This window comes from Anser anser (assembly GCF_964211835.1).
Source record: "Anser anser genome assembly, chromosome: 1".
Lineage (NCBI taxonomy): Eukaryota > Metazoa > Chordata > Aves > Anseriformes > Anatidae > Anser > Anser anser.
Window position 1 is genome coordinate 92000266 of NC_139720.1, and position 27263 is coordinate 92027528.

Sequence of the window (27263 nt, forward strand, 5' to 3'; positions counted from 1 at the left end):
CCAGCCCAGCCCAGCCCAGCCCAGCCCAGCCCAGCCCAGCCCAGCCCAGCCCCCCCCTCCCCGCATCCACCCCGCTCCCGGCAGGAAAATGGCGGTGGCGGCGCCTCCCGCCGTGCCCCGCGCGGTAGGCGGGCGCTCCTGCTCAGTGGATGCTGCCGCCAAAATGGCTGCGGCGGCGGGAAATACGAAGGGGTTTTGTTGCTCCCTCCTCTGAGGGGGTAGCCGGGGGGTGCCATGGATGTCTCGGGCTGCATGAAGTCGCTGCTCCTGGCAGCCACGCAGTATAAGGCTGCTAAGACGCCGTGCAACGCGGCGCTCGTCCAGCGTAGCCTGGAGGTGAGGATGGCGCCGGTGCTGGGGCTTCAGGCTGCGGTGGGAGAGGCGGAGGAGCGGCGGAGGAGCGGCACGGCTCGGGGTGAGGGGTTGGCAGTGGGGTTCCCTCAGGATCGCGGAGCTTGGCGGCTCCTCTCGCACCGCCACGGTGCCCGGCCGCGGCTGGCCTCTCTCCGCCACCATCGTTTTGGGCTCTGGGGCCATGGTGGGCTCGGCCCCGCAGCGGCCCCAGGTGTCCGGTGGGGAAGGGGAAACCCTCCCGGTGCCCGATGGCCAGGGCAGAAGAAACGTTTCAATGTTTAGTTCTGTTCCTCTGCTCTTACTTCATCCTTTATTGTACAATTGTATGCTTTTTCTGTGTGTATATTCCTACAGATGTGTGCTGTACTCCTACATGCATATATGCTAAGCATATAAAGGACGTTTTTCCAGATCCCCTGAATTCTTCCCAGCAAGAATCATTCAGTTTTGTGACTTAAGAATACAGTCTAAATGATGGACCGCTCTTGTGTCTGGCCTCTCTCTTTTTCATGCAACTTGTAAACAGATGGGTTTGCCCTTAAGGAGTAGTCTTGTTTATTTCCCTGACCTCGTGTAGAGCCTGCGTACAGCCTCTTCAGGGGGGCTTGTTTGGTGAGATCAGAGACTAACACGCTGGCTTAATTACTTACTCTGTAAAGTATCTTTTCCAAATACATTATTGCTAATACTAAAACATTAATATAAAAATTGGTACTTGGCTTAACTTCCTTCTCCATATCCACTGTAGAGAGGCACACAGGGGATGTGCAAAAACAATGCTTTGTTGCACTATTATCCACATATAACTCATGTCTACCTGTGTTGATGTGCAGGTGTATCATTTTCAACACATGGGCTTTCCAGAAAACAAGTTCCCTTTTTCATCTTAAGCATAGAGTACTCACAAAACAGCACTGTTACGTTTTACCTTCAAGCAGAGTAATACCTTTGTATTTCTGTCCACTTCTTCAGAAAATAGGTTATTGGGTTGAGCTGAAGGCTAATCAATAAACGTTTGTAAAGAGCAGTATGTATGATCGTTCTTTAAGAGCAAATAAATCCTGTCTTTTATTTATGCTAAAATCTGTATGAAGAGCAACCTGGTATTAATTCTTTTAAATATGCGAAGAAATAATAAGTGTTCTTCTGCTACATTTTAACAAGAATATGATGTTACAATGAATGCTGTCAAAAGGCAAGCAAACAAAACAAGTCCCAAAATGTCATAACTGACCGCAACATAAACTTGGTATTTTCAAAGAGTAAAGGAGGTGCGTACAGAGGAATAAAAAAAAAAAAAATCTTTTTTGTGTGTATGCAGCAAATTCAAATATGGATGTCCTATTAGAGTGGCGGATACATTCTCAGTTTGTCAAACATGGCAAAATATAGTTAATGTAACTTTGTGCTTTGACTTCTCTATTAAATACTTTGCTGCAGTTAAGTAACTGAGGTTGTTTTTCTCCTTTCATCTCCAGGTTATCTCGGGACTGAAGCTTACACGATTATTTGCTTCAAAACAGATTCTACCAAGTGAATGTCTTAATTGCTTAGTAGAACTCCTTGAGGATGCTAATATAGACCCTTCTCTAACCTTGGCTTTGGTTACTTTACTATCACAGCTAGGTAAAGCTTGCATTTTAATTTCTAATTTTGGGTCTGAGAAAGGAAAGACAAGGTGGATGCTGATTGTGGCATGTGTTGAACTTCATTTTTCACACCTTATGTTCTAAGTATTTTTCATCATGATGGAGTGCTTGGCTGAGCAACCCAACTGTATATACAAGGCCAAATAAGATTTTAAATCACTATTAGAAACAGAGTTCAAGTCATTAACGTGAAATGATAATGATCATGCTTGTCAGATTTTTTTTTTCCTCACTGGGCTGTGTGAGAAATTATTTCCTTGTAGGGGCATTGACTTGAGAGCTTGAAAATATTTCCTAAGTTAAGAAACCTGCCATGGGGATGTGAAAGGAGGGAAGAACAATATTATATCAATGATTGTCTTTGCCTCAGTTTAGTTCTCCTATTGGAGTGCTTGCTAGGCAGCAGTGTGGATTCTACGATGTCCTGGGCCCAGGTACTTCAAGTTTCCAAATTAGAAAACAGGTTCTGGAGCCTCTTGTTTGTTGGGATGGATTTTTTTTCCCTTTTCCCATAAAAAGTGGGACTTAGCTGTCTAGGAAGCTCTGTGTTCACCATAACCTATGTATTTAGGTTACATATAGAGGGAAAAATTATCCCTTTGCTCTCTGCTTAGAGTTTTTCCCTTAGGTGTGGGTGGTTCTTGGTGTTTTGGGACCTTTAGGATGACCCCTTATTCGTCTTTCTTTTTTTTTAATGGTTATTTTAAAATGTTGTAAAATATTGTAAAACTTGTTGCTGGGGTTCATAATTATTTTTCACAACCTGTGCAGTCTGGATAATTTTAAGAGTCAGTCCTCCTCCAGCTGATCTGTTGCTTTACCTGTCATTCTTGTTCACTATGCCTTTTCCAGGACTGCCTAAGCAGAATTGGACTTTTGTACTACTGTTGCTAGATAACCTTATCAAGGTATCAGTTTTAGTCTACTTGCCACCTTAGCATGAAGCAAGAAACTAAGGTCATTAATTTTAAGCTGTAAAGCTTTTTAACTGCGGGATATAAAATATCAGTTAGAGCTTATACTTTGGAGGTAGGCAGTTTCTTCAGTGTTGAAACATCCCAAAGAAAAGTATTAGCATTTCAATTCACTGTAAGCTCAGAACTAAAGTAGAGATTCAAGTGTGTAGGAGCTGTGATTTGTAGTTATTTGTGAAATCTACTTCGAAAAAATGGCCAAAGACTAGGGCTTATGCTTAGACAAGTTGCTAACACAATGATGCTTTTGCTGTTACATAGGGTGTTTTTGTTAATAATACTTAAATTCTAGTTTTAGACAATGACACTAGAGAAGCTCTTCAGGATACCTACAATCTGACCAGTGTCCTGGCAGGAGTGGTTCATCGAAGCTCTACTAATCTTAACGATCCAGTATTACTACAGGTAACAGGATCTAATGCTTATTAATGCTTATATTTAGTTACTTTTATGAAGTATACATTATTTCAGATAGAGCTTTTTAAGAATTGTTATATACACCTACAGTGTGTGTTGAGGGAAAGTTGACATTAGCTGTGTACGTTATTTGCTGTGTGAGTCTAATATGACAGGATTTTAGCACTATGTAGATTTCTGCATATTCTCTTTAAGATTGCTTGTGCTTCTCACCTTCTCTAATTAAGTTACAAAAAAAAATGCTTCTTGAAACTGGAAATTTCTATTGCATAACATCACTGTATGAGAGCTTGGAAGCTTATTTTTCAGCTGAGGTAAACTTGTTAATTTATTCTAATGTTCCTAACAAAAACCTGGATATTGTTTTGGCTAATCAGTACTTTGACAGGTAAATGGGAATGAGTGAAGGGAAAGCTGTGGTTGCTGGTTCTCACTGAAGGCTTGCAGGGCGTGTATGCCTCCTTCCCTCTGGTCATTGCTATTTTACTAGTGAATATAAGGGGCTGTGCTAATAGAAGCTCATTTTTAGGAGCCAAGTGTAGGCATTGTGACATTATTGCTTTAGTTATTTTTAGTGAACACATGACATCTCCCAGTCTGACTACACCAACTTACACCTGTCCTTTCTGTGCACTGAACAGTAATGTTGGGCTTTTTTTTTAGAAAATATGTACAGGATTTCTCATATGTGGCTTTGAGATTTCAGCATGCACTTGCTGGCTATCTGTGGTCACAATTTTCTTTTCAGAAGAGGGAAAGCAGAAAAATGAATTTACTAGCAGTTACGTTGCCCTTGATCTGTTGGAAATTAATCAAGTGGCCAGTACAAACACTTTCCTAATGTTTTGCGTATTTCTCAAAATACTAGGGAGTACAAGATGACTTGGGGATCCAGGTGATTTATCAGTCAATGGAAAAGGTTTTGTAGTCATCAAATAGATACAGTTATAAGATTTTTAAGCTCTTATGTTAGGTATTCTACAGGGTGAGACTTCATATCAGCTGCTTTCCTTAGCTATGCTGTGATTCTTGTCATGTCCAAGTGTATTCATGTCACATTAACTCAGTTATATGCCAGAAGAATGTTGTATAAAGGACAGTACTATCACCGTCTGTTGGCAGTTTTTGAGGTCTGTTGGCGGTTTTTACAGCAGGTATGTTTTACTATAAACATGCTTTCTGCAAGAGGCTACAAAGTGCTTTTAGATTTTGGTGAAACTTTTGGTACAAAACCCCTTTCTCAGTGACAGAATGGAGAATTGGCTGATGATGGAAAAGGGAAGAATTGATAGGCTAAAAAGTTAACTCCTCTGTTAAAATAAATCTTTACTAACCTGTCTGGGCTTTTAGTAAGTACACAGTAATCAGTGTGGTAGGATATTTTATTTCAAGTACTTGCAGCAGCTTGTGTAACTATTATGTTAACATTACAGTTGGAAAATGAATTCATTTGTAGTCTTTGTTTATTTCTCCTTTCAGTTTCAGCGGTAGGAAAAGCCTTTTGTACTTGTTATGTTCTTCAGTGAGATGCTATAGGGAAGACATATATGAATAGTTTTTTATTTCCTCAGAGTATTCAGCTGCTTCAGAGGCTAACCTACAACATTCCAGTCTTTTGCGCCGGTGCCAACCTCGATGAATTGATTTCATTTCTAATGCACCACGTGTAAGTTTGTACTCATTTATTTTTCTTCATGGGAAATCCCTAGCTAGGTTTCTAAACTTCCTGAAGATGATTTGCACATTGCACTAACTTTCTGGTCTTCAGAGTAAGCAGTGACATTTTTGCTGTGAATTTACCAGGGATTTTTACTTAAAAACCATGTTTTTAGAGTTTGTCAAATGTAGTGTTGTGGGTGGCTGAATGTTAATTGGCTTCTTAGCCCATCCCCAGGAAGGGGAAGCTAACAAACATAAAAGCCATGGGAAATATTTATGCTTGCTGCTATGAGCAGACTTCCTTTAGAATAATATTAATTTTGTGCAAGTCTAATGACTATTAAAAACACCTGAAATAAAGGACCTTTGATAGTGTTCGTCTCCAATTCCTGTTATTGCTATTTAGCTCAGTTAAAAGCTGCCCATAGTCTGAGGCCTGCAGATCTTAGTTTTGCTTTGCTTGGAGGAATGGTATCTTACTCAAAAAAAAAAAAATTGTAACTAGATTTAGGATGCTTTAATGAAAACATCTTTGTTTAAACTTCTGGACTTTTCTTTCCAGTCAATCCACTGAAGATGAGTTAACGATACCATGTTTAGGGCTTCTGGCGAATCTCTGTCGTCACAACTTATCTATTCAAACTCAGATAAAATCTTTGGTAAGTGTTTTGTTTTTGTGGCATGGCTCTCTGGCTTGAGGACAAGAGTTACTTGACTATGAGGAATTACCTTTCTATTTCTTAAGCATGTTTTCCATGCATAAGAAATAATCCTGACCTTTTTGTTCAGTGTTGTGTCCAGTGTTGGTGGTTGTTTCTCTCAAATTGGAGAAAACAATCAGTAGAACTGGAAGCTGGGTTTTCTTTTATTGCTCTGCTGTTGCACAGGCTTGCATTACACATTCAGTTATTGTAACCATTCTCTGCAAAGGAAAAGTGAATTTAAAATTTGAACATATCTTCTGTAGAAAAACTAAATGTTAAAATATAAAGACTGTAGTTGAATTTCAGGCAAAACTTACTGCAGCTTGCCAAAAAAGACTTTATTTTCAAAAGATAAATCTTTTAATATTTTAATTTTTTTATTTTTTTAAAATACAACAATGTCAGGTCAGGGCCTTTGAATCCTCAAATACACATCCATATCCAAACCATTCCAGTTCATGTCTCTTCATCAATCAGCACGAATGTAACATTTCTTGATGGAGAAATAAAATTTCATCTACATGACCGTGAATGTTGTACTGCTTACCTTGAAAGGAAGGGGAGGTGGAAGAAAGAACTATTTTCAAATCTGATCAGAGAGGAGATAGGTTCCATTTTCAGTGTTTTTTTTTTTTTCTTTGAAGTCTTAGCAAAATGACTTTCTTATTTGTCTTTAAAATAGTGATGAAATTCCTTCCTCTCTTTTTATTGTTCTACCTTATGCAAATTCAACAAAGAATTTAGTCATCGATGTCAACTCCAGTAGTTGTGCAGTAGAAGAATGCTAAAAGAGATTTCCTAGAGAAAGTTTGTCATTCTAACATTTTTGTATCATTCATGATTTGTTTCTTATTTTAAAATATGAGCAAGATGTAAGTTTGGTGCTCTTACAGAACAAAATAAAGCTTATAATACCTGTCTCTTTTTTGTTATAGAATAATGTGAAGAGTTTTTATCGTACCTTGATAAGTTTCCTGGCCCACAGTAGTTTGACTGTGGTTGTGTTTGCACTTTCAATATTATCAAGCCTTACTTTAAATGAAGAAGTAGGAGAAAAAGTAAGTGATACTTTGAAATCAGTTCTCTTCTCAAGTTGTTCATAAATCTATTGGCCACACTGGCAAAATCGAGTTCTAATTCCAGCTAACTTTAATGTGCAAGAGACCTGAGCAAGTTAAGTATGTTCTCGAACATAGTTTTCCTTTTTCTTTTAGCTCTTTCATGCTCGGAATATCCATCAGACTTTTCAGTTAATATTCAATATTGTTGTAAATGGAGATGGTACTCTAACAAGAAAATATTCTGTTGATCTACTCATGGATCTTCTGAAAAACCCCAAAGTTGCAGATTATCTTACCAGGTATGGCCTGACTTTACCAAAAGTATTGCAGATTTTTTTTATAAACTTTTGTTCAGCTCTTTTGCTATATGCCATTTGTATTGTGAACCACACCCTGGAAAAAATCTGTAGATGCTTCTCGTATGTTACTAGTTGATTATAACTATCCTGCCTGAAACTCAAGGATTCTTGTGTTACCTGTTTCACACAGAAGTGTAAATCAAAACGTGTCCTTTCCTTGTTGATTAAGGAATATTTAAGGCTTGTTTTCAGTAATTTTTTGTCTCAACAGTATCACTGGTCAGACAACTTCATGAACAGCTACTGTGCCTTTTTGCAGGCCTACATTAATCTGAGGTGGAATAGTATTGTCGAAGTTGTGATAATTTTACTGTAGGGCACTACGTAGTAATTGTGCAGAGTACTTGTCTATTGCTCCTGCAAATTCAGCTAGTAGAATTTAGTTCTGAAATTCCATCTGAATCTTCTAGCAATAAGAATAGCTGGAAAATCTTGGTGTATTTTAGGGATTTATTTTTTTTATTCTTGGGATATTTTTGGAGTTGGGCTTGTCTTTTAGCAAAATTACACCATCAAAGCTATCACTGTACTTGAAATGCTTGGGGGTAAAAAGGAAATAGGTCACGTTTCATCCCTTGGTATAAATCTTTAAGGAAGTTCAAATTCCAAATGCTTTTTTTCTATGCCCCCTTCCCCCTCATGTATGCTATAGGTATGAACACTTCACCTCATGCCTTGGTCAAGTATTAGATCTTCTTCATGGAAAGGATCCCAATTCATCATCTAAGGTATTTATACTTAGTCAGCTTAAGGCTAAGAGGGTACAACTCATAACCTGGTTCCACGTCTGTAGACATAAATAGGTTCTTTGTGTATGAGGATTGATTAAATAAATTGATTTCAAGACTCTTTAGTGACTTAGTGTTTATCAGTTTGTCTTGTAGTTATTCAAAAGCCTGTCAGGTTGTATTTGCTTGGTGTGTTGTTTTTGTTGGGTTTTGTTTGTTTTGCCAGGTTTTGTGTGCCTGTTTTCAGGCAACAGATATAAAGGCAAAAAGCAAACATAAATACCTTTCATGCTTTGGCTAGTAAGAAGTGTGGGTTACTGCACCAGAAATGCAGTGTGTGCCCCACTTCACATACCAAGACTTGAATTAATGCTACTCAGATTTTGAACTGATGGTCAGGGAACCATGACACTAGTTTCAAAGTAGGGAGTATGTGCTTTCACAGTAATTGAACAAATTGATGCCAAATTGCGTTCTATTCAGCTTTGTCTCACTACCACCTTAAATAAATGAAACATCGGCTACCTGGTGCTAAAGACTAAAATACAGTATGTCATGAAAATGCTTGGGCAAAGTATATCTTTGAAACAAATCTTAAACTTTTTCTAAGAGTGCATTTCACATCACAGTAAATAAATGCTCATGTTTCCATGTACGTGACTTTTGTTGTTTATTGGTTATTATTTAGAAACATGTTGACATGGTGCTTTTGGGGGGGGGTTTGACTTTCATCTGAGTTTGCACATGGGCATTCATTAATATCTCAGAATATTTTTCCCTTCCATATTTTTTTTTTTTAATTCAGTGCATACCAAAGCATTTCTACTGCTGGTAGATCAGTAGACAGCAGTTGTCTCTTTCTTTTCTTGCTTAAGAAAGGAAAGCAGTACACTGAATGCCAACTGTTGCAAGCCTTCACCACTCAATGGTTTTCTTTGGTCTAGTGGACTGTATTGCTGCTGCTCACTTGACTTTATGGAGGGAAAAATATCGTTCATAGAACTTCAAAATGCCAAGAATAGTTGATTAGAACTTAAATATCTCTTTAGATTTGGGCTATGGGAGTTGCAGTTGCTGTATGAGTAATCGCTTTAAAAGCGATTGAACTCTTTCATTCACTTCATACAGATCTTAGAACTGCTGCTCGCCTTCTGTTCTGTGGTTGAACTGCGTCATACCCTGCGGCAGGCGATACTGGAACCATCTGGCTTGCCAGTCTCTGGAAATACCAGATTTGTGACTCGCTCAAAGACTTTTGAACCATCTGTTGCATTGGTACACTTGTCAAACCAACCATTGGAAAGCTCTGAAGACTGTTCTGTTCTAGCATTGCAGCTATTCAAAGAGGTTTTTGAGGTACCAGAGCTGATAATTGAGTTTAAAGTGCTTCTTAGCAGCTATATTTTTGTTTCAATTTTTAAACATCTAATAACATTTTACTTGGAAGGTAGCATGTAAAAATATACCTGACTTCTTTTGTTCTAAAATTTCATACTTTAACACTCAGCTTTTCTTTTAAAGACATGTATTTCAAAAATATATCTGTTCTGAAAGTAAAATGGAAGATATGGCAGTTCCGTATCTGTCTGTCCATATCTACCTGCCAGATGGCCAGATGGCAGATACAGAGCTATACAAGACTTGTTTTCTAGGACTTGTAGAATTGAGAGTTCCTACTCTTTCACTGTTATTTGTTAAACTTCCTTCTCCAGTGTGATACTGATCAACAGTCTTAAACCTAAAATAGCAAGAGCCTGGGAAAGCTTGATTACAAGCTGGTGGAGGAAGAGGTAGAGTAGGCTTGTCTTCCTTTCTCAGTAGCTCTAAACATTGACATAAAATTTATTACAGGATGCTATTAATAGTGGGAACAGTGCCTCCGCTGAACACTTTGTGGATCTTTTGCTGCCTGTTCTTCTTGATCATCTTCAGATGCCAGAACAGATTGTGGATGAGCTGTTAGTGAAGAGAAAGTGTGAAAGAATGGTCAAGGCTATTAATGTCCTCATAGATATCCTTTTTACGTGCCTATTGGCAGTTAATTTATGATTTTTCCACTATGATCTGTTCCAAGGTATTAGAAGAAATGTCCGTTTTGGGTCACACTGATAGCATTCAATGGCGATAACTGCACTAATTTTACTTAGCATTGTCATTTTGAAAGATCTTAAGTAGCTTTCTAATTGTTGTGAAATTATTTTGTAGTACAGGGATTCAGAATAAAATGTGGTGGCTGTTCAACAGTGTAGAAGCGCTTTGCAGATCAAAAATGATGAGTGTTTTTGGTGAAGTTGTAAGGAGGAGGATGGGTGGCCATCTTAATCAGAGTATTTTGGCCTAGCTAAGTCTAATGCAGTGCCCAGCCAAATACGATAAAAACTTAGACTTGTGAAATAAGAGTAAAAATAATGCAAAATGATACCATTTTACTTTTTTTTTTTTAAGGGGTTTCCTTCATTAGAATTTCAGAACAGCTTTTCTAGTCCACCTAGTGTAACATCCTGTCTCTGACAGGATTTGGGCCAGATTTGTCAAGGAGTTTGGTGAGAATGCTGATCTATCATGTCATCTTCAAGCCTACAGCTCTAAAGTACTTGAAGCTTGCTTTCTTCTGCTTCTGATTTTTGTTTTGTTGCCTTTTTGAACTTGGTATCCTGAAGTAAGGAGAATGTGACAGCAGGATGTAGTCCGGCATCTCAGCTGAAGTCTGTGAAGAAGTTCCTTGGCTAGTTCTCCCCTAGCTAACTAGTTCTTGTGTTAGGCACTGGTTGTTCAATCCCTTTTGTTCATCTTTTTTTATGCCGCCTCATTTTATTGTGGTTTTCCTGTAGCTGTCTGTTTCCAAGTACTTTTTTTAGTTGAACAGCAGAGTTTTCTTGGATTGTCAGTTAAGTGTGACTTAAGTGGTTTATGTAGTTGGGCTTTAAAAGTATTTTGGAGTACGTCATGCTTGGATGTAGCAACTGTCTTATTAAAAATATTTCCTTATGGTGACAATACCTAAGCATAGATATATTAAGAATAAAACTTAACTCAGTCTACTGCTCTGTAGAGATGACATATTGAAAACGCATGCCTCAAAGGTACTGACTGCCAGCCAATGTGTGTCTCTAATCGAACACCAATTTACCTATAGCGGAATTGATGCTGGTTTTGGGGCAAAGGTAGTGGACTCTAAAATGTGGTAAGCACACAGTTTTTTCTGATATCTAATTTAGCTAGACCTGTGTGAGTTTTGATATTGTTCCAACAGAAAATATACTGTAGTTGAAATTACCATTCAAATTGAAGTAAGTCAGTACTATTTTTAAATCAGATTTAATATTTCTGTGGCAATAGAATGTAACATTGGTCAGTTCAATATATAAAACCTGGCTTAAACGTTTTGGTACTGTTTTGTGTGTAAGCTGGAGTTCCACTGATGTGGGACAATGATTTTAAGCATCTGTTAATTTAAGCTCATTTGAAGTGAAGTGATATCACACATCAATACTATGGGAAGAGGGGAACCAATGATTGTACTAACAAAGAACATGCATTCCTTCAACTCAGTGTCATTGACTTGAATATCAATATAACTGAGTTATATGCCCAATAAAATTGACCAGTGATTAAACCCACTTCACTTTCAAGTTGAAAGTGTTTTTGAGCTTCGCTGCTGTCCTTGGTACACTGGAAAAAATCAACAGCATGTCCAAGGAACTGAGTGATTTCTTGTGGTGTTGGCATTGATGTCTTGCTAGACATGTTTAACATCTTCATGAAGGTATTTATTCATTTTGTAAATTGACTGAATTTATCAGTGCTGGTTTGACAGATCTCTCTGCTTTTTTTCCCCACTTTGCTTTTGCATTCGTATGTTGAAAAGCAAACTTGCTGCTGATACTATTTTGAAAACACTTGATCTTATGAGCAGACTGAAACAGGACGTACCTAGTATGGAAGTCAGCTTCTACAAAATTCTGCAGGTATGAATTTAAAATGTCATATACTTTTCTTCACACATACACTTTATAATAGCACTGCAGCAATTTTAGTTCTAAATGCATTTGCATGCTCGTCTCTGAGGTAGTAAAGCTGTTAGGGAAATAGTCCCCCGGGTACCGTTCTTAAACACCATTTCACTGTTAATTCTTCTAAAATAAGAGCAGTTTGATTTTATACTTCTTATTTCAATAATGCATGGTAAGGATTATCCTTTTAAGACTCCATTAGGATTACAGTTTGAAAGTAGCAAACAAAGTTATCACAACTATGTAATCACATAGTTTGTGAGGTTATTTACTATTAAATGTATACATCTATGATGTAACTCTACATAGACAAAACACTGTTGGCTGGATAGTACATTAGCTGCTTACTTTGTAGATGGAAAATAAACCAGACAGTCAAACAAACACTTCATGCTATTTTGGAGGGTTTTCTTTGGAGAATGGGAATTGTGTAACTTAATAGGTAGCAATCGTAGTCCCACAGCTATCAGGAAATCCTAATAAAACTTAACACTTGTGATCCTTTATGATGGAAATCAAGCACTTAAAAACTTGAAGGAATTAAGTAGTTTCTTTGCCTTTTATGTCAACTCTAACTGGGAAAACAAAATTTTAAATACATCCAAGTGTGAACTGTTTTTCAAATCAGTTCTGTTTCATTAATTTTGGGCTTCAGAAACTTAGAAGGGCAGAATTTAAAAAGGCAGCTTTGAATAAAAATTTTCTGTGCTCATGGGCATTGGTATTATTTTTGGTTTTGTTCTTTACTCATATATTTTGACTAAAGTAGTTTCTTTTTTAGGACCAACGCCTGATTACACCTTTGACGTTTGCTTTAACATCAGAATACAGAGAACAAGTCCAAGTGGGACTTGGAATACTGTTTGAGGCTGCACCCTTACCCGATTTTCCTGCCATTGTGTAAGTTTATTTTTGAGGTAGTCTGGTAGGATTTGAAATTTTTATGGCCTTAGTGATGCTTGTGTTTCTTGACATATTACTACCTCAAATGAACTGAAAGTAACTTTAGAAAAATTGTCATTTCCTCTTAATCTGCACTTAAGAGAAAGAAGTGGTTTTAGAGGCCAGGGGAATTACTTGAAATACTGACAGTTATTTAATTAATATCAGATTCTAGAGAGCATAATAGTGACTTCCATCCCTCAGGGTTCACTTTTCTGAAGTCTGTGCTTGGAGCTTTATACTTGGACTGCATCTGATGTTCTGTCAGAGTGCTCTGACAGAAATTTAACTTGGAACAGCGTCTGAATTGCCTTTTATATGGGGAGGAAGGATGATCAAATGGATTAATCATGGTAACTTGCTTCGTTGTGTTTTTTGAGTTGTTTTTTCTTTTGAGAAAGCTCAGAGAGATGGTGGCATGTACAGAAGGTTATTTCTTTTTTTAAATAAAAATATGGTGATAACAGCTTAAAACTGTTCATCCCAAAAACATAAGTGCTGTTTTTATGATTATGACAGTACTATTTATCAATAATATCCATATGTCTAATTAGATATAGACTTCAAAAGGGCAATCAGGGTGAGGGGTTGTTATTTTGTAAGTAGAAGAAGGTCTGTAACACCATCAAAAGAGCTACAAAATAAATTTTGAAAGCTGAGGCAGCAACTCTAATGAAATTTCAGAACAGGTATGCAACTCTGGTGGGCTCAGGCTGCAGGGAGTGTTCTGGACCTCTCCCTAAGCTGGGGTAGCAGGAGGTGGTCTCCTAACCTGCAGGAGGTGTGCAGCTGCTGAGGACCTGTGGTGCCAAGTGAAGGAGCTGTAAGGAAATTAGCAGACTCATCATCAGAGATGATGAAAAAGAGAGAGACCAGATCCTCCTTCAAGGCCTTGCAGCTTCAAAATGTGGCAACCTGACTTACCATTCAGGGAGGCTTGCTACTTTCTGGGAGACTAGCCTTAGGAAGTTTTTGGAAAAATTACAGAGGATTCTCTAGCCCTCAGGCTATTACCATCTGCTAGCCTTCCACAAGGGCAAAAATGCTATGGCAGAGGAGACCTGGATATTATCAGGCATGGTTACCTGGCTCCTGTGGCATGGGGAACAATGGTGGTGTTCCACCTCTTCCTGTGGGTGAGAATGGAAGGGCTTGAGGAGGAGCAGACAGATTTTGTTGGTCAACAATTGGTCGTGTAAACCCTGTCAAGCAGATGTGGTTTCCATGACCAAGAGACTCAGGATCAAGGACTAGCTAACATGATGAGGAAAGCTTTAAACTAAAAACAACAGGGGAAGGGATGACCACAGTCGATCAAGTGAAGAAGCGGTATACTGGGTTGGAAGGCAAAGGGCGTGGGTATATGTGAACAGGAGGTACCTTACAGCCATAAAAACAGCAGTGCTAAATCAGGGTCACCCTAATATGCACGTAAGTAAGGGATTGTCTACAGCAAGATGCTGTGGGGGGAAAAGCCCTCATACTTATTCTGGGAAATCAGCAATACAGGATGCTTCTGTGAGGTACCTGTATGCAGCGCTAGGAAGCAGCAGAAGAAACTGGAGGCCTGCTTGCTGTTACAGGGCTCTGATCTGTGGTCCTTGTGGTGTCCAAGCACCCTAGTGTCTGCTGCAGATATAACGCAGTAAGGCACTGTATTGGATTTACATGGCAAGGTTTTGGTAGCAGTGGGCTGCCGGGGTGGCCTGTGTGAGAAGAGGCCAGCAGCTGCCCCATGTTACATAAGGGCTAGTTTCAGCTGGCCCCAAAGGGACTTACTGCTGCCCAGAGCTGAGCCAATAAGCAATGTTGTTTGTGCTTCTGTGAGAGCAGATTTAAGAGAAGGAAAAAAGGAAGAAAAAAAAACTGCTGCGTAACAGCAGCTGGGAGAGTGAGGAGTGAGAATCAGTCTTGCAGACACCAAGACTGGTGCAGAAGGAGGGCAGGTTGTGCTACAGGCTGTTGAACTCAATGACTTATTCAGCTTGGTCTTCACTGGTATGCTTTGCATTTGGGAATCCCAGGTCTCTGAGATCAATGGGCAAGTCTGGAGGAAGACTGGATCACGTTTTGGAACATGTAAACAAAATGGACATATACAAGTCTGAGAGAACTGACAGGATGCAACCAAGAGTACTTAAGGAATTGGCTGATATCAATGTGAGGCCACCCTATATCATCCTTGAAAGGTCTTGGTGACTGGGAGAGGTTCTTGAGGACTAGAAGAAAGCAAATGTGACTTCTGTCTTCAAGGATGACCAAGATGACCAATAGCATCCTAGAGTGCATTAGGAAGAGCATTGCTAGGAGTTTTAGGCAATCCTTCCCCTCTGGTCAGACTACATCTGGAGTGGTGTGTCCAGGTCTGGGCTTCCCAACGTGAGAGATGAACTTATCAAAGTGAGTCTAGTGAAGGGCCATTACAGTGTTTGAGGGGCTGGAGCATGTGTCATAATAGAAAGCGAGGCTGAGAGAGCTGGGATTGTTTAGTTTTGAGAAGACACAGAGGGATCTCATTGATGTATATAAATGATGGGAGGGAACAAAGAAGACTGAGCCAGAGTCATCTTGGTGATAGCCGTTAGCAGAACATGAGGTAAGGGGCACAAATTCATACAAGCAAATTTGTTTAAATATACAAAATAAACTCTCTTAAGGCAGTAAGGGCAATCAAACACTGAAAAAGGTTGTCCAGAGGTTGTGCGGTCTCCATCCTTTAAGATATTCAAAACTACTAAATGTAGTTCTGGGCAACCTGCTTAGTTCAACCCTCTTGTTCTAGATGATATTTGCAATCCCTTTCAACCTCAACTATACTATGATTGCATGATTTAGTGTAGGTAAAACACTCTTGTAATGGACAGTGACAAACTGTCTGGGTGGAGGAACAAAGGATCTGTACAATTCAATATGCCTGGCATTGCATAAAGGAATAGGCAAATAACATGCCTCTAAATGCAAGTCAGAAATTGGCTCTGTTCACTTAAGCAATTGAGACAGCACTTCAGTGAAGTCTTAGGGTTAACTTAGTAATTAAGGAATTTATTGAAAGGAAAAAAAAATTGACTGGTGACTTAAAAATAAGCTCTGATTTGGAACATGTCCCAAGTAATTGCCTTGCAAATACCAGCCACAAGTTACATGCAGACACTGGGATATATGTACAGTAATTACTTAAGTCTCAGCTTTTGTCTTCTCTTCCTTGTACGAATGAATATGAATTTATTAGACTTCTATCTGCATGCTTAAATTATGGTTAAAACTTAAAAAGTGAAATGTGCTGTATTCAATATAATATTGTGAAATACTATCACAGAGGGAAAAACTAAAATTTATTGGTAGCACTCTGCGTTTTGATGATTCAGTCTTATATTTATGCCTGATAAAAACAAAATCATTCCTACTAAATACCTTCTCGATCCTCCTACTTACAAACAGTGGCATAGTTATGCTGTTTCACATGTCATTATTCAACTTGTTTCTTGGGCTAATAAGACACAGATGCTCTGTTTTGCTCAAGAGAGCTGAACAACATGCATTTTCTGGTGAGGTACTGCACTTGTTTCCAACAGTTAGCCTTAATAGGCTTTTAAGTTTTTCCTTCAGCTTTCAGTATCTCTAGACAGTATGGGCACGTATTTGGAACCACATCTTAATGTTGTGTGATAATGCAAATGTAACTGTTCCAGTAGTCTGTCTTTTCAATGAAAAAAGTTAATTATGCTGTGAAACTGTTTTCATCTTCAGTCCTTGCAACAATCCTTGTAGCAGATTGTTTCATTAATATCATTTATGTTTATACAGACTCGGTGAAAGTATTGCTGCAAATAATGCTTACAGACAACAAGAAACAGAGCACGCATCAAAAAGAATCCAAATGCAGTCACCCGTGACCAGCGTTACACCGAGAAGTTCTTTGTCTTGTTCTAAAGGTGATGAATCCACAACTTCAAATATTCAGGAATTAATACAGAAACTTCATTCTGGACTAGAGGTTAGTAAAATTTACATACCTTTCCTAAATAATTGACTTTTTCAGTTATTAAGGAAAAATAAAAACCTTAACCTCCAAGTGTCAGGCTACAGTGCCTTGTATCAGTTGAGCTCAATTTACTTTCCTACCTAATAAAAATTTGCTCCTTTTACTGAGTTCCTGAGAGAAATTCAACGATGATTCTTTGTGCAGTATCAGAAGCTGGGCTCCTTGTTTAAATCCCTTCTTCTGGTTGGGTTTTCCTTGTTCTTCCCTCTGTCAGAGGTGGAGGCAGATGTCAGATATAGTTGTAAATTACTAGACTTGCTGAGACACGTACAAGGAGCTCCCTTACCTCTTTGTAAGTAACCTGTGATGAAATAAAGATGATTGTGTTGCTTTATAAGGGTACAGTGCATGTCTTGTATGTCTAAACAGGCGCACAAACATTTACATTTTCTTGCCTGTAGCTATATCTTGAGCATTTCAAGTTTAGTTTTTGTGGCCTTCTTGGAAAGGCGGTATTACTACTTCTGAAGGAAGCTTTTCTGTGCAGCAATGTGCATTGTAAATGAGACACTCAAACAGGCACCACATATGGTGCGCCTCTTTGGGCGCCATACTGTGAGATACTGAACATATTTCCTTTTTCTCTTTTCTGCTCAATGCAAGGTAGTAGTTGTTCTGTAGCCACTTCAGACTGAGTGAAGGGTTGTTGCCTATGTTTTCTTTTGACTCAGAAGAACAGTACGCAAACAGCAAAAAATGAACAGAATGTACCTGATAATGGCTCACCAGCTATATTAGTGGCATTGCCTCCAGCCTTAGCTTTGCAACCCTCCTTCTGTCGCAACTGAAAAGAATAAAATTCAGCAAGCCACCAATCAGCTGCTAGAATAATATTAAAAAAAAAAAAAAAGTCAAGTGACACTTCATTGGTTTCATTCTTACTCTGCCACTGGATACTCGTGTTGATCATCCTCTTCAGGACTGCATGTGACAGTGTGTAAGTACGCTGCTGCGTATCTAGTAATGTAAGTTAAAGCAGCAGCAGTGCCTAACAGCACTAGTACAGCAGCTTCCGGTAATGTGACAGTTGGTGCAGCTCTTTGGATTTTTGAGGGAGGGAAAACATTACTAATATTCAGTGAGTCTTTTGTTAGACCTTCTAGTAAGTAGAATTTTCCTTTAAAAATGCATTAGTTAAAAATCCGTATACACAATCACCTAAAACATGTAGTACTTCATCTCTGTACATTCCATATGTTGTGTGAAGCTCAACTGTGTGCAAAAACATTTTGAACACTATTAATAGTATTACTGTACAGAGAAAGCAGAGGGAGCTTACAGAAGCTTTTCTTATAGTTTTCTCTGTGTCCTAGATATTACTGCAACTTTGCAAGCAGGAAAAGAAACTACTGGTTTCCTGTTTTAGGGACAGGAAAGCAAGCTGGGAACTGGAGCTAGCTATGTGGGGGTTGTTAATATGCCAAAAAAAATCTTACATAATGGTTCAAAATGGTGCAGAGATGGTACCTTTTTAATAATTGTTTATTGTATGAACAGCAGAGAGAACTTGCACTTAGTAATGCATCAGCATATATGAACGACTGTTCAAAACTGGCATTACAAAAGCAGTACTGCCTAAGAAATGTATCCTGAAATCATCAAGTAACATTCTTACTTGACTCAAACATAGTTTAATGAACAATTAAGATCTGTAGGGCCATATATGCTAAGTAAACAGAAAAAGGACAGAAAGCTCACAAAACTACCAAGCTCTTTTAGACGCGTTATCTGACCAAGTAAATACAAATTTACAGTAGCAGTAATTGCAAAACTTTTCCACAGATGAAGGAGCCAATCACTGATATGAGGATATCTGAACTAATGGATGTCTATGAACAGAAGCTTGCATCGTTAGCTGTGAGTACAACCTAATGTGTAGGGGTACAATGCTGTCTGTAGATTCAGGGAATGTTAATAAATGAGTGTTCTTCCTATGCACAGTCTAAAGAATCTAGGCTACAAGACCTTCTGGAAGCGAAAGCTCAGGCTCTGGCTCAGGCTGATCGGCTGATGGCCCAGTACCGATGCCAGAGGGCCCAGGCTGAGTCCGAGGTGAGTAACAGGAGTCTCTTTCTGGGACTTTGGGATAGGGCAGAGTAATAATTGTCTGGGCAGCTTTAACTGTATTTGCACATGTGGAAACTTCATCCTGCTTAGCTAACCTATGCTTACAAATGAGGACAGTATTAATTTTCATGATAACAATCCAAAGGAAAACAGGACGTTTCTTTGGAACAGTTTCTTTAATGTCTTTTAATATTCCTGTTAAAACATGACTTATAAGACAGAATTTCTTGTGATTGCCTTTTTTTTTTTTTTTGGTGGGGGTTTTCCCCTCAAAGGCAAGAACTCTTGCTGCAATGTTGAAGGATGCGGAACGAAAAAATGAAGAACTTAATGCTTTGCTGAAAGCTCAGCAGATAGAATCTGAAAGGGCACAGACTGATATTGAGCAGCTCTTTCAACACAACAGGAAACTGCAAACAGTTGCTGAGGAACATGAAATACTGAAAAAATCATCTGTTGATCTTCTTCAGAGGTAAAAAGCTTAGGATTTGTAAGCAAATACTTCATAGTCAGTCAAAGTGACGAAACCCTGTTCTGGGTTAGCTAAGCATGTTAGAAGGGCAACATTACATGATACTTCATGGTTTTAAGTAAAAAGTACTCTTTTCTCTGTATACTTGCAGAGCAGGTTACAGTATGTCATTCAAGAAGTTAATATGTTAAATGGAGTGAGAAGTGAAAATGTAGTTGTTGAAGGCCCAGCTCAGGAAATGGCAAGAACTTTGAGCGTTGTTCTCTAAAACAAAGTGACAGTGCTTAATTTCAGATGGTGTTACACCATACTCTCAGCTTCTTTCTTTGATCTTATATGCTGTCTTTCTTGAGCTTGCATCTTTGATCACTTTTGTAGCAAATGACTGAAATGAGGTTAAATCCATGTAGGGGGAAAGGAAGTGCCTTATGTGTTCCAAATTATTTACAAGCATTATTTCTTTAGGCTCTTAAAGTTAAAATAAAATGAAAAACCACATAGGGCATGTGAGACATAAAAAGTACGTAGGGATAGAAATTACTTATGGAAGAAAACAAACATTCTTTGGAAGAATAAAGGCTTAAAATATCCGTAGTGTTTCAATTCACATGCATCAGTTTTGTCACTAGGTGTCAGCAAGACAAAGAAGCTGATAAAATTGAGAGCAAGTTGGTTGTTTAATAACAGAGGCAGAAATTATGTCAGAAGTCTTGAAGGTATATCACTGCCAGTAAGGGAAGTAATTGAAGGAGGAAAAATGTACGCAATTTGTCCATTATGGCTTTTCTTGAATAAGTATCTAGTGTTGTCAGTGTGGAAGTACCTACTTTTTTGCCTGAGTTGTATGTAGCTATATCCTTTATGAGCATGCATTTGACTAATCTGTGTAGAATAAAGCATCTTCAATCTGTTACCTAACAGCTATAATTTTCCTAAAGTAGGAATAAAATAACTGACTGATTGTTTTACTGTTTTTATAAAGTAAAAACATACTTTCTAAACCATCTGTAGACTTTAAATGCTGTTCCTTAAAAATAACAAGATAACTACCATAGGGGGTGAGAATTTTCCTTTTGGTAGGAAAGTAGCAGAGCAATTTGCTTCAAGCATGAGATTTGCCTCAAACTGTTATTAATTACTTTGCACTGTCTCCATTATGTTCATTTTTTAGTATCACTGGATAACTGGAGGTCATAAACTGTCTCAAAGGGTCCCTTCAAAGATGACTACAAAAACCTTATTTATAACAGTTTGTTTATGTCAGATATCTAAACACAGATATCTGGTGTTTTGTCAGTCTATAAGAGTTTTCTACTGGAGGGAGTTTTCTTAATAATTAGGGAAGCTTGTTTTTTCAAGTATTTTCTTTTAAAATATATATCTTTTAGCTTGCGTGGGATGATTGCGCAGAAGATGTCAAGTTTTTTTTTTTTGACAAACTATTAAAGTAAAAGCTCTTCAGAAGCATTTATCCTCTTCAACCATAACACTCTAATTTATTTGTAGGTATGAAACAACTGAAAGACAACATAAAGATCTACAGATTACATGCAATTCCCTAAATAAAGAAATGGAAGCAATGAAAAAACTAAATGAATCACTCAAGCAGCAGAATGACAGGTAAGTTTGATTCAGTCCTTTAAGTAGACAGTGAAACTAAGTAGTGCTTCAGCATTCAATTTTTCAATTCTCTATGCTTTAAGTAACATCTGAGAAGTAGAACTAGAAGTAAAAGATCCTTCAGGGTTGTTTTGTATGTGTATATTAGATGAAAATCTGTAGTAGGGACTTCAATTTTGTTTTCTACTATATTGGTTGGGGGCAGGAGGGAATCCCTACAGACTACAGCAACAGTAATAATTTAAAAGAACTAATGATAACACAATTTGGGGGTGGATTTTTTGTGTTTTTTTGAGGGATAGGGGTTCTTTTGGTGGTTGCTGAATTGTTGAATGCTACTGTCACCCAAGGTTTTCATGTATGCCCTTTTAGCCTGCAGAATGTTGTGAGATATCAGCAGAAGTACTTGAGGATTTAAGTGCTTCTTTAAGATACTGAAGAAGGGAGGGGGGTGGGGGGGAGAGAACCTACTAAATTAAAAATTATATTAGAAATAGTGTTGATTTGGTGTTCTGTTTCTGGTGCAAAACTTTATTCCTTGACCATAAAATTAGCACTACTTCTACCTTGAGGACAAATTATAAGTTTTATTTTCAATGGCTTAAGATTAGAGGTCTGATGTAATTTTCACCCATGTATCTAAAGAATAGGGCTTCTATTGGAGAAATTTTATTTAATACTTAATTTTGCAGAAGGTATCTTTAAAATATGCTTACAGGCAAGCCTGAAATTCACTGCAGAAATAAAACGCTTTTCTTGGTTTGGCTTGCAAAGTTCACTTTATCCTTCCAGGCTCTTGCCTAGTCAGTGACTCGGACTGCTTTGATTACTGCCTTGAGTTCTGATTCAAATGGAAAATTTTTCATACAGATGGATTTATTTGCTTCTGAATAAATGTGGACACTAACTCTTATTGGTGCAGTATGCAGCTCAGTGTAATTGGGGAGAGCTCCTTTTTAAAGGCAAATAGGGAGGATCAGTTACTGGTTGCTGCATTGATATTCTTGAACTACCACAAATAAAACAGACTACGGAAATATCCCTCTTACCCCTTTATTGCCAGAGGCTGCAGTTTAGAAATTGTGATATAGTAAGCAGATAAAGTAAGCAAGAGTGACAATAGGTGTCATGTAGGTGAGGCAAATGAGAGAGGATATATGCTAGTTAGTAATGGTGAAAGGAAATTGACTTTGTGGAGTTCGAAGTACTTGGGTTACAGCTATAATGGATGGATGAGAGCACCTATATATTAGGGTAATTAGGATAATATTTAGTTCCTGCAGTCTTAACTAGTGAGGACTGCAGATAACCTATATATGGATTACAGTGAAGTCTTACAAAATTCAGTTTTTGCTGAGTGTTACATGACAGTCTGTAGATGTTCAGGATGGTATTAGAAAATCTTTGCGCATAGATGTGTTTGCATAGATGATAACACTTGCATGAAACAGGTGTTAGCAATGATATTGTCAAATCAGGAGCATACTAAGAGCTAAAAGCCCCATACATCAATCACTAATGTCAGTGAATTCTGACTCTGGCTGAAAGACAACTTCAGTTCTATTACCTTCAGTTCTATCTCTTTGAGGTATCTTGAATGCTTTGTGGCTGTAATCAAGAGCACCAATTTCTGGTGTCTAGGCTTTAGGAATGAACATTTTCAGTAGCTTTCACTGTATGTCTTTGATCAAAGGAGGGAAATAACGGTTTCATGAGGGGAAAAAAAGGAGAGAACTTGTGCTAACACCCTTCATAATTTTGTTGATTTGATTTGAAGCTCCTGACAGCAGTTAGAAGTTAGACAAAAATCATTCTAGCTTCTTAGAACAAAGAAATGGTAATATATATCACTTTGATAAGTAAAATTTCTCCTGTAATTCTAGGACTGCTGCACAGTTGGTTGAAGCTGAAGATCACAGAAAAGAATTACAGCAACAGCTACAGGATAAAGATGGCAAAATAGCAAGTAAGTCACTTATGTAAAGGTCACTGAACCTAAAGAACTAACTGGTTTAAATAGATGTTTTGTGCTATAGATAAGCAGCTATATTTTTCTTAGTAACTTGTAGATCTTAAAGGTAGCCAGGGACATGCAATTTAACAGTTAAATTAAACAAATGTGTATATATACATATCTTTGAAAGGATATAAAAATGTGATTTCCCAGACTATATGGATTTCACCGAATCTGTGCACAGCATCGTATGTTCTTTCAGGATCTCTTCACAGCATGTTCACTAAACCTATTTTCTGTAGGAACTGCAAATTACAAGAGTTCACTTCAACTCTTCAGCAAATGCTGGAAAGCAGCTACTAGAACTTAGCAATAGGTGGCACTACTCAGTACTTCACTTATTAGCAGCAATGTTGAGTATTAAAAATAAATGTATATACTTGTTTCCTAGGCAATGCTGTATGTCTTTTTTAAGTCTGACAATCCCTCTTTTAATGTGTTGATTTTCTTAAGGCTTGCAACAGAAAATAAAAGTTCTGGAAGAAAAACTGAGAGCTCAACAGAAAGAAAAAAACAACGTGGAAGAAACTGTAGATATTCTTAGAAAGGAATTAAGTAAAACAGAACAAGCAAGGAAAGAACTGAGTATTAAGGTAAGACATTATTTGCATCTGCACTCTGGAGACTGGAGTATTAGATATCTATATCTCTGATAGAGCTGGATAATCAATATTTCAGTGGTAAAGTGACCGAAGAAACTAGACCAGTCCCTGTGGTGGTGAAGAACAAACTCTCTCAGATTTAATTATGTACCTTTTTAGTTTTGAATTGCTGAGAAAAGAAATTGAATTCAAGAGAACAGTCACAGTCAGGGTTTAAGAGGATTGTATAAGTCAAGGTGTGTGAGTACATAATACTTGGAAGAAAAACTGGGGTGAATAAATGTAAATAAATGAACACAGAACATTCCTCTTCAGTTTCTAGTTTTGGCTACTGTAAAATGCAGGGGGGAGTTTCTTGTTTTATTTTTCCTGCTCCTGTTTCTTGCATCCTGTATTAAGATGCTATGTATGTATGTATATATACAACAAAATACATCTGATTTTCTTGGTCTTTGAAATTCTAATAAAATATCTATTTTTCATCTCTAAAAACAATGTCTTCTCACAAAACATGAGAGAGACAGACCAGTTTGGCTATACCACAAAGTTAACAGGGTAATATTTTTTAAATATATAAATTAAAATCCCAGAAACTTCAGCAGAGCTGGTATATCCTTGCCTATAGGTAAGGCTCCCAGTAAACACACAATGCGGAGAGGTTCATTTTCGATGCAAACTAATCAGTGATCGCAACGAAGTGTGCAGTCTGTCAAAGTATTTCCAGTATTGGCATTCTCTGGAAGCAAAGTCTAATCCCTAGAACGATATTCTGTATATAGCAAATATTTCACTTGTTCTTAATAAATATTTACCAGTGTGTGGATTGAAATGAAACATGGATAGTTTAACCGCTAGCACTTCTCCACTTCTCTTGCTTAAATAGAACAATGATAATGTGGGGGTTGGTTCTTCCCCTTGGTATTTAATGTTTGAATTGCAACAGTAGCTGTAACTTTTCACGTGCACCAAATGTATAGCTGAGAAAAGAATTTATGAAACAAGCTTATAATTTTAAAACTGTGCTTTTTAATTGCTTGCTTAAATTCACCGCCAGTCCACTTAGCTTTTGCTGTATACTGTACAGTTTTTTTTTCAGTTAACAATGGAGGAAATAGTAACATTTTGGTTTTTTTTTCCTGCAGGCATCTTCTCTGGAAGTTCAAAAATCTCAATTGGAAGTACGCTTGGAAGAAAAAGAAGCACTTGTAAAATTACAGAAGGAAGAACTGAACAAACATTCCAATATGATTGCAATGATTCACAGTCTAAGTGGTGGCAAGTTAAGTGCAGAAACAGTGAACCTCAGTTTATAGGGCTCTCTGTCTCTTAAAGTTTTAGTATAAAATACATATGAATAAATATGTAAAATAAAAAAAATTGAAGCTAGCATGCTATCCATCTTAAAAATCATCTAAAACTGAAGTAGCTTAACAATCAATTGAGAACAAAAAATTAATTTTGAAGGCTGTTGTTTGAAAACACTGAACTGCTGTATACCAAAAAGGTCTTCTCGTGGTCTTGGTAGAAATACTATCCATCTGTCCATCTGTATTGGGAGCTGAATGCACCTTTTTGTTGGTGATTAACCTTCCAAAATATGTATAGGAAAATGGGAGTTGCTCAAATTTTTTGTCTGTTTATTCTGTTATTGGCAGTCAGGTAAGTATGCTTTATATGTTAAGCACTTTCATCATTTAATCTTGTTCACTTTCTCTTATAAATACCATCTGTCTTTTGTGCAGTGATGCTTCCTGCTGTCTAAGGCACAAACACAGAAATAAAATGGATTATATCAATTAGAACACATTACACTGCAAGCTGTATTTATCAGCATATTATTGTGAATACTTCATGTAGTAAATATGTGGAGGTGTTTCTAATTTTGAGGAGATATTAATCTGAGCAAGTAGAAAAGTGTTTTTTCAAAAAGGAGCATCAATTAGGGAAAGCATGCTCATAATGAAATATATGAATCTACAAATACTTCGTAAATATTAGATACTACTTTCCTAAGCCCACATCATTTTATTCATTCTTTAAAAAGATCTGCACTTTTTTAATAGTCCAATCTGGTACATGCAATACTTGTCAGCATTGCTGTTTTCTTCTGTACACCAATGGGATTTCATATACTGTTCATAGTATAAATATTTAGGTAATTTTTAAGTATACTTTCATATGGAAGACTAGAACTGAAGTTTTTGAGTGGCAGAACACTTTCCTCTCATTAGTTTACATATGACGTGAATAACATGTCTTTTAGCAGTTGGCAGAATTACTTCCTTAATATATATTTTTTGGTATAGCTACAAGAGTTTTGGGTTATCTCATATATATCCTCTTCTGTAGCATTATTGACTTTATTTCTATCTAATTTGTAATGGCTAGATCTTAAAACACCTGACTTTCCTTAGGTTTTCAGTTGTATAATAAATGTCTACTCATGTCTATAGCCTTGTACATTCAGTTGCAATTATACATCAGATGAATTGTATCTATTTTAACCTGTTCCTATAACATATGTATTTTTATGAATTAAGCCCAAGTAAGATTTACAGACGTTGTTCTGGTCTCTGTGAAGACTAGGGGAATAAAAAAAAAAATTGCTCTATCTTCTGTGTCTTACGTATTTTGTTAAGTGAGGGCTATTGTAGGGATAACTGCCAGCTCAGTACAGAATACATGCAGTTTGGCTGCCTTTTTGCATAAAATGTAGTTATTGCTTAGGAAGGTCAGAAAGTGTCAACAAAATTGCTGAGTTGAGGGTTTCTGTTAGTTTTGCAAACTCATTGGGGAAATAAAGCCTCATTAACTATAAATTTCTACTTCAGTGTAATGAGTTAAGAAATTTGAGTGTCAGGATAAGTTTGCAGACATGGATTCATTTCTATTTAAGTCTCTTGGTCACGGTGCAAGGGCAAGTAAATGTTTTCTACTCACTTTCTGCCAGAAAAGAAATTTAAGTAGGAAATGTCAAGCATGTTACTAATTAAACTGATAAATGCTGGTTTGACTTTGTTTTCAAACGGTAGAATGCAAGGGCAAAAATGTCATGCTACTCACCGGAGTAAGGTTATATTGTAATAAGGTTCATGGCCCCAGAAAATGCTAAATGAATCTTCGGAGTTTACATTATAAAATCCACAGTACTAGGCATGGTATATAAATATTGACTGAGCTTGTTGTTTTTCCCCCTTGGAAAAATGTGCTATGTCAATATGATGTTGTTCTAAGCCAAGTGTTGCTGAACTCCATTGGGTTACACAGCAAACAAATGCATGGACCCATCAAGCCACTTTGACAGCGTTTCTGTGTTCCTTCCTGGCAGTGTTTTTTCTAATCAGCAACGAAGCAAATCCATGGAAATGGGCAATAGCAAATAATTTTGTTTCCATTTAAAATGTTTATTCAAAACACGTAGCTCTTCTCACTGTAGAGTAAATCTGTAGCTTTTTACATTTAGCTCTTTCTACGTGAATTGTGTTCTAGGATTTTGCTTTTAGGCCTGTTGATAATATCAACATTGAAAACAGTTCTGTAATAAAGTTCCCTGTGCAGTTTTAATATTCTTGTTGCACATAATATG

At 37.5% G+C, this 27263-nt stretch overlaps 1 protein-coding gene across 1 annotated transcript; it reads left to right on the forward strand.

Annotated features, from left to right (window-relative positions):
• Positions 1 to 83: 83 nt before the first annotated feature.
• Positions 84 to 26286, forward strand: CIP2A (cellular inhibitor of PP2A). Its single transcript, XM_083816903.1, has 21 exons — positions 84 to 336; positions 1833 to 1980; positions 3270 to 3382; positions 4966 to 5060; positions 5616 to 5712; positions 6693 to 6815; positions 6972 to 7117; positions 7830 to 7905; positions 9034 to 9261; positions 9757 to 9916; positions 10948 to 11089; positions 11774 to 11873; positions 12700 to 12818; positions 16665 to 16854; positions 18685 to 18759; positions 18844 to 18954; positions 19245 to 19441; positions 20948 to 21061; positions 22945 to 23027; positions 23529 to 23668; positions 24820 to 26286. The coding sequence occupies exons 1-21, from the start codon at positions 235 to 237 to the stop codon at positions 24988 to 24990; spliced, it is 2730 nt and encodes a 909-aa protein (XP_083673029.1). The 5' UTR covers positions 84 to 234; the 3' UTR covers positions 24991 to 26286.
• Positions 26287 to 27263: the final 977 nt, after the last annotated feature.

Coding starts and splice junctions, on each gene's coding strand:
- CIP2A (XM_083816903.1), top strand. CDS start 235: ATGGATGTCTCGGGCTGCATGAAGTCGCTGCTCCTGGCAGCCACGCAG. Junction 1,981..3,269: donor TACTTTACTATCACAGCTAG/GTAAAGCTTGCA, acceptor CTTAAATTCTAG/TTTTAGACAATGACACTAGA. Junction 21,062..22,944: donor CTCAAGCAGCAGAATGACAG/GTAAGTTTGATT, acceptor CTGTAATTCTAG/GACTGCTGCACAGTTGGTTG.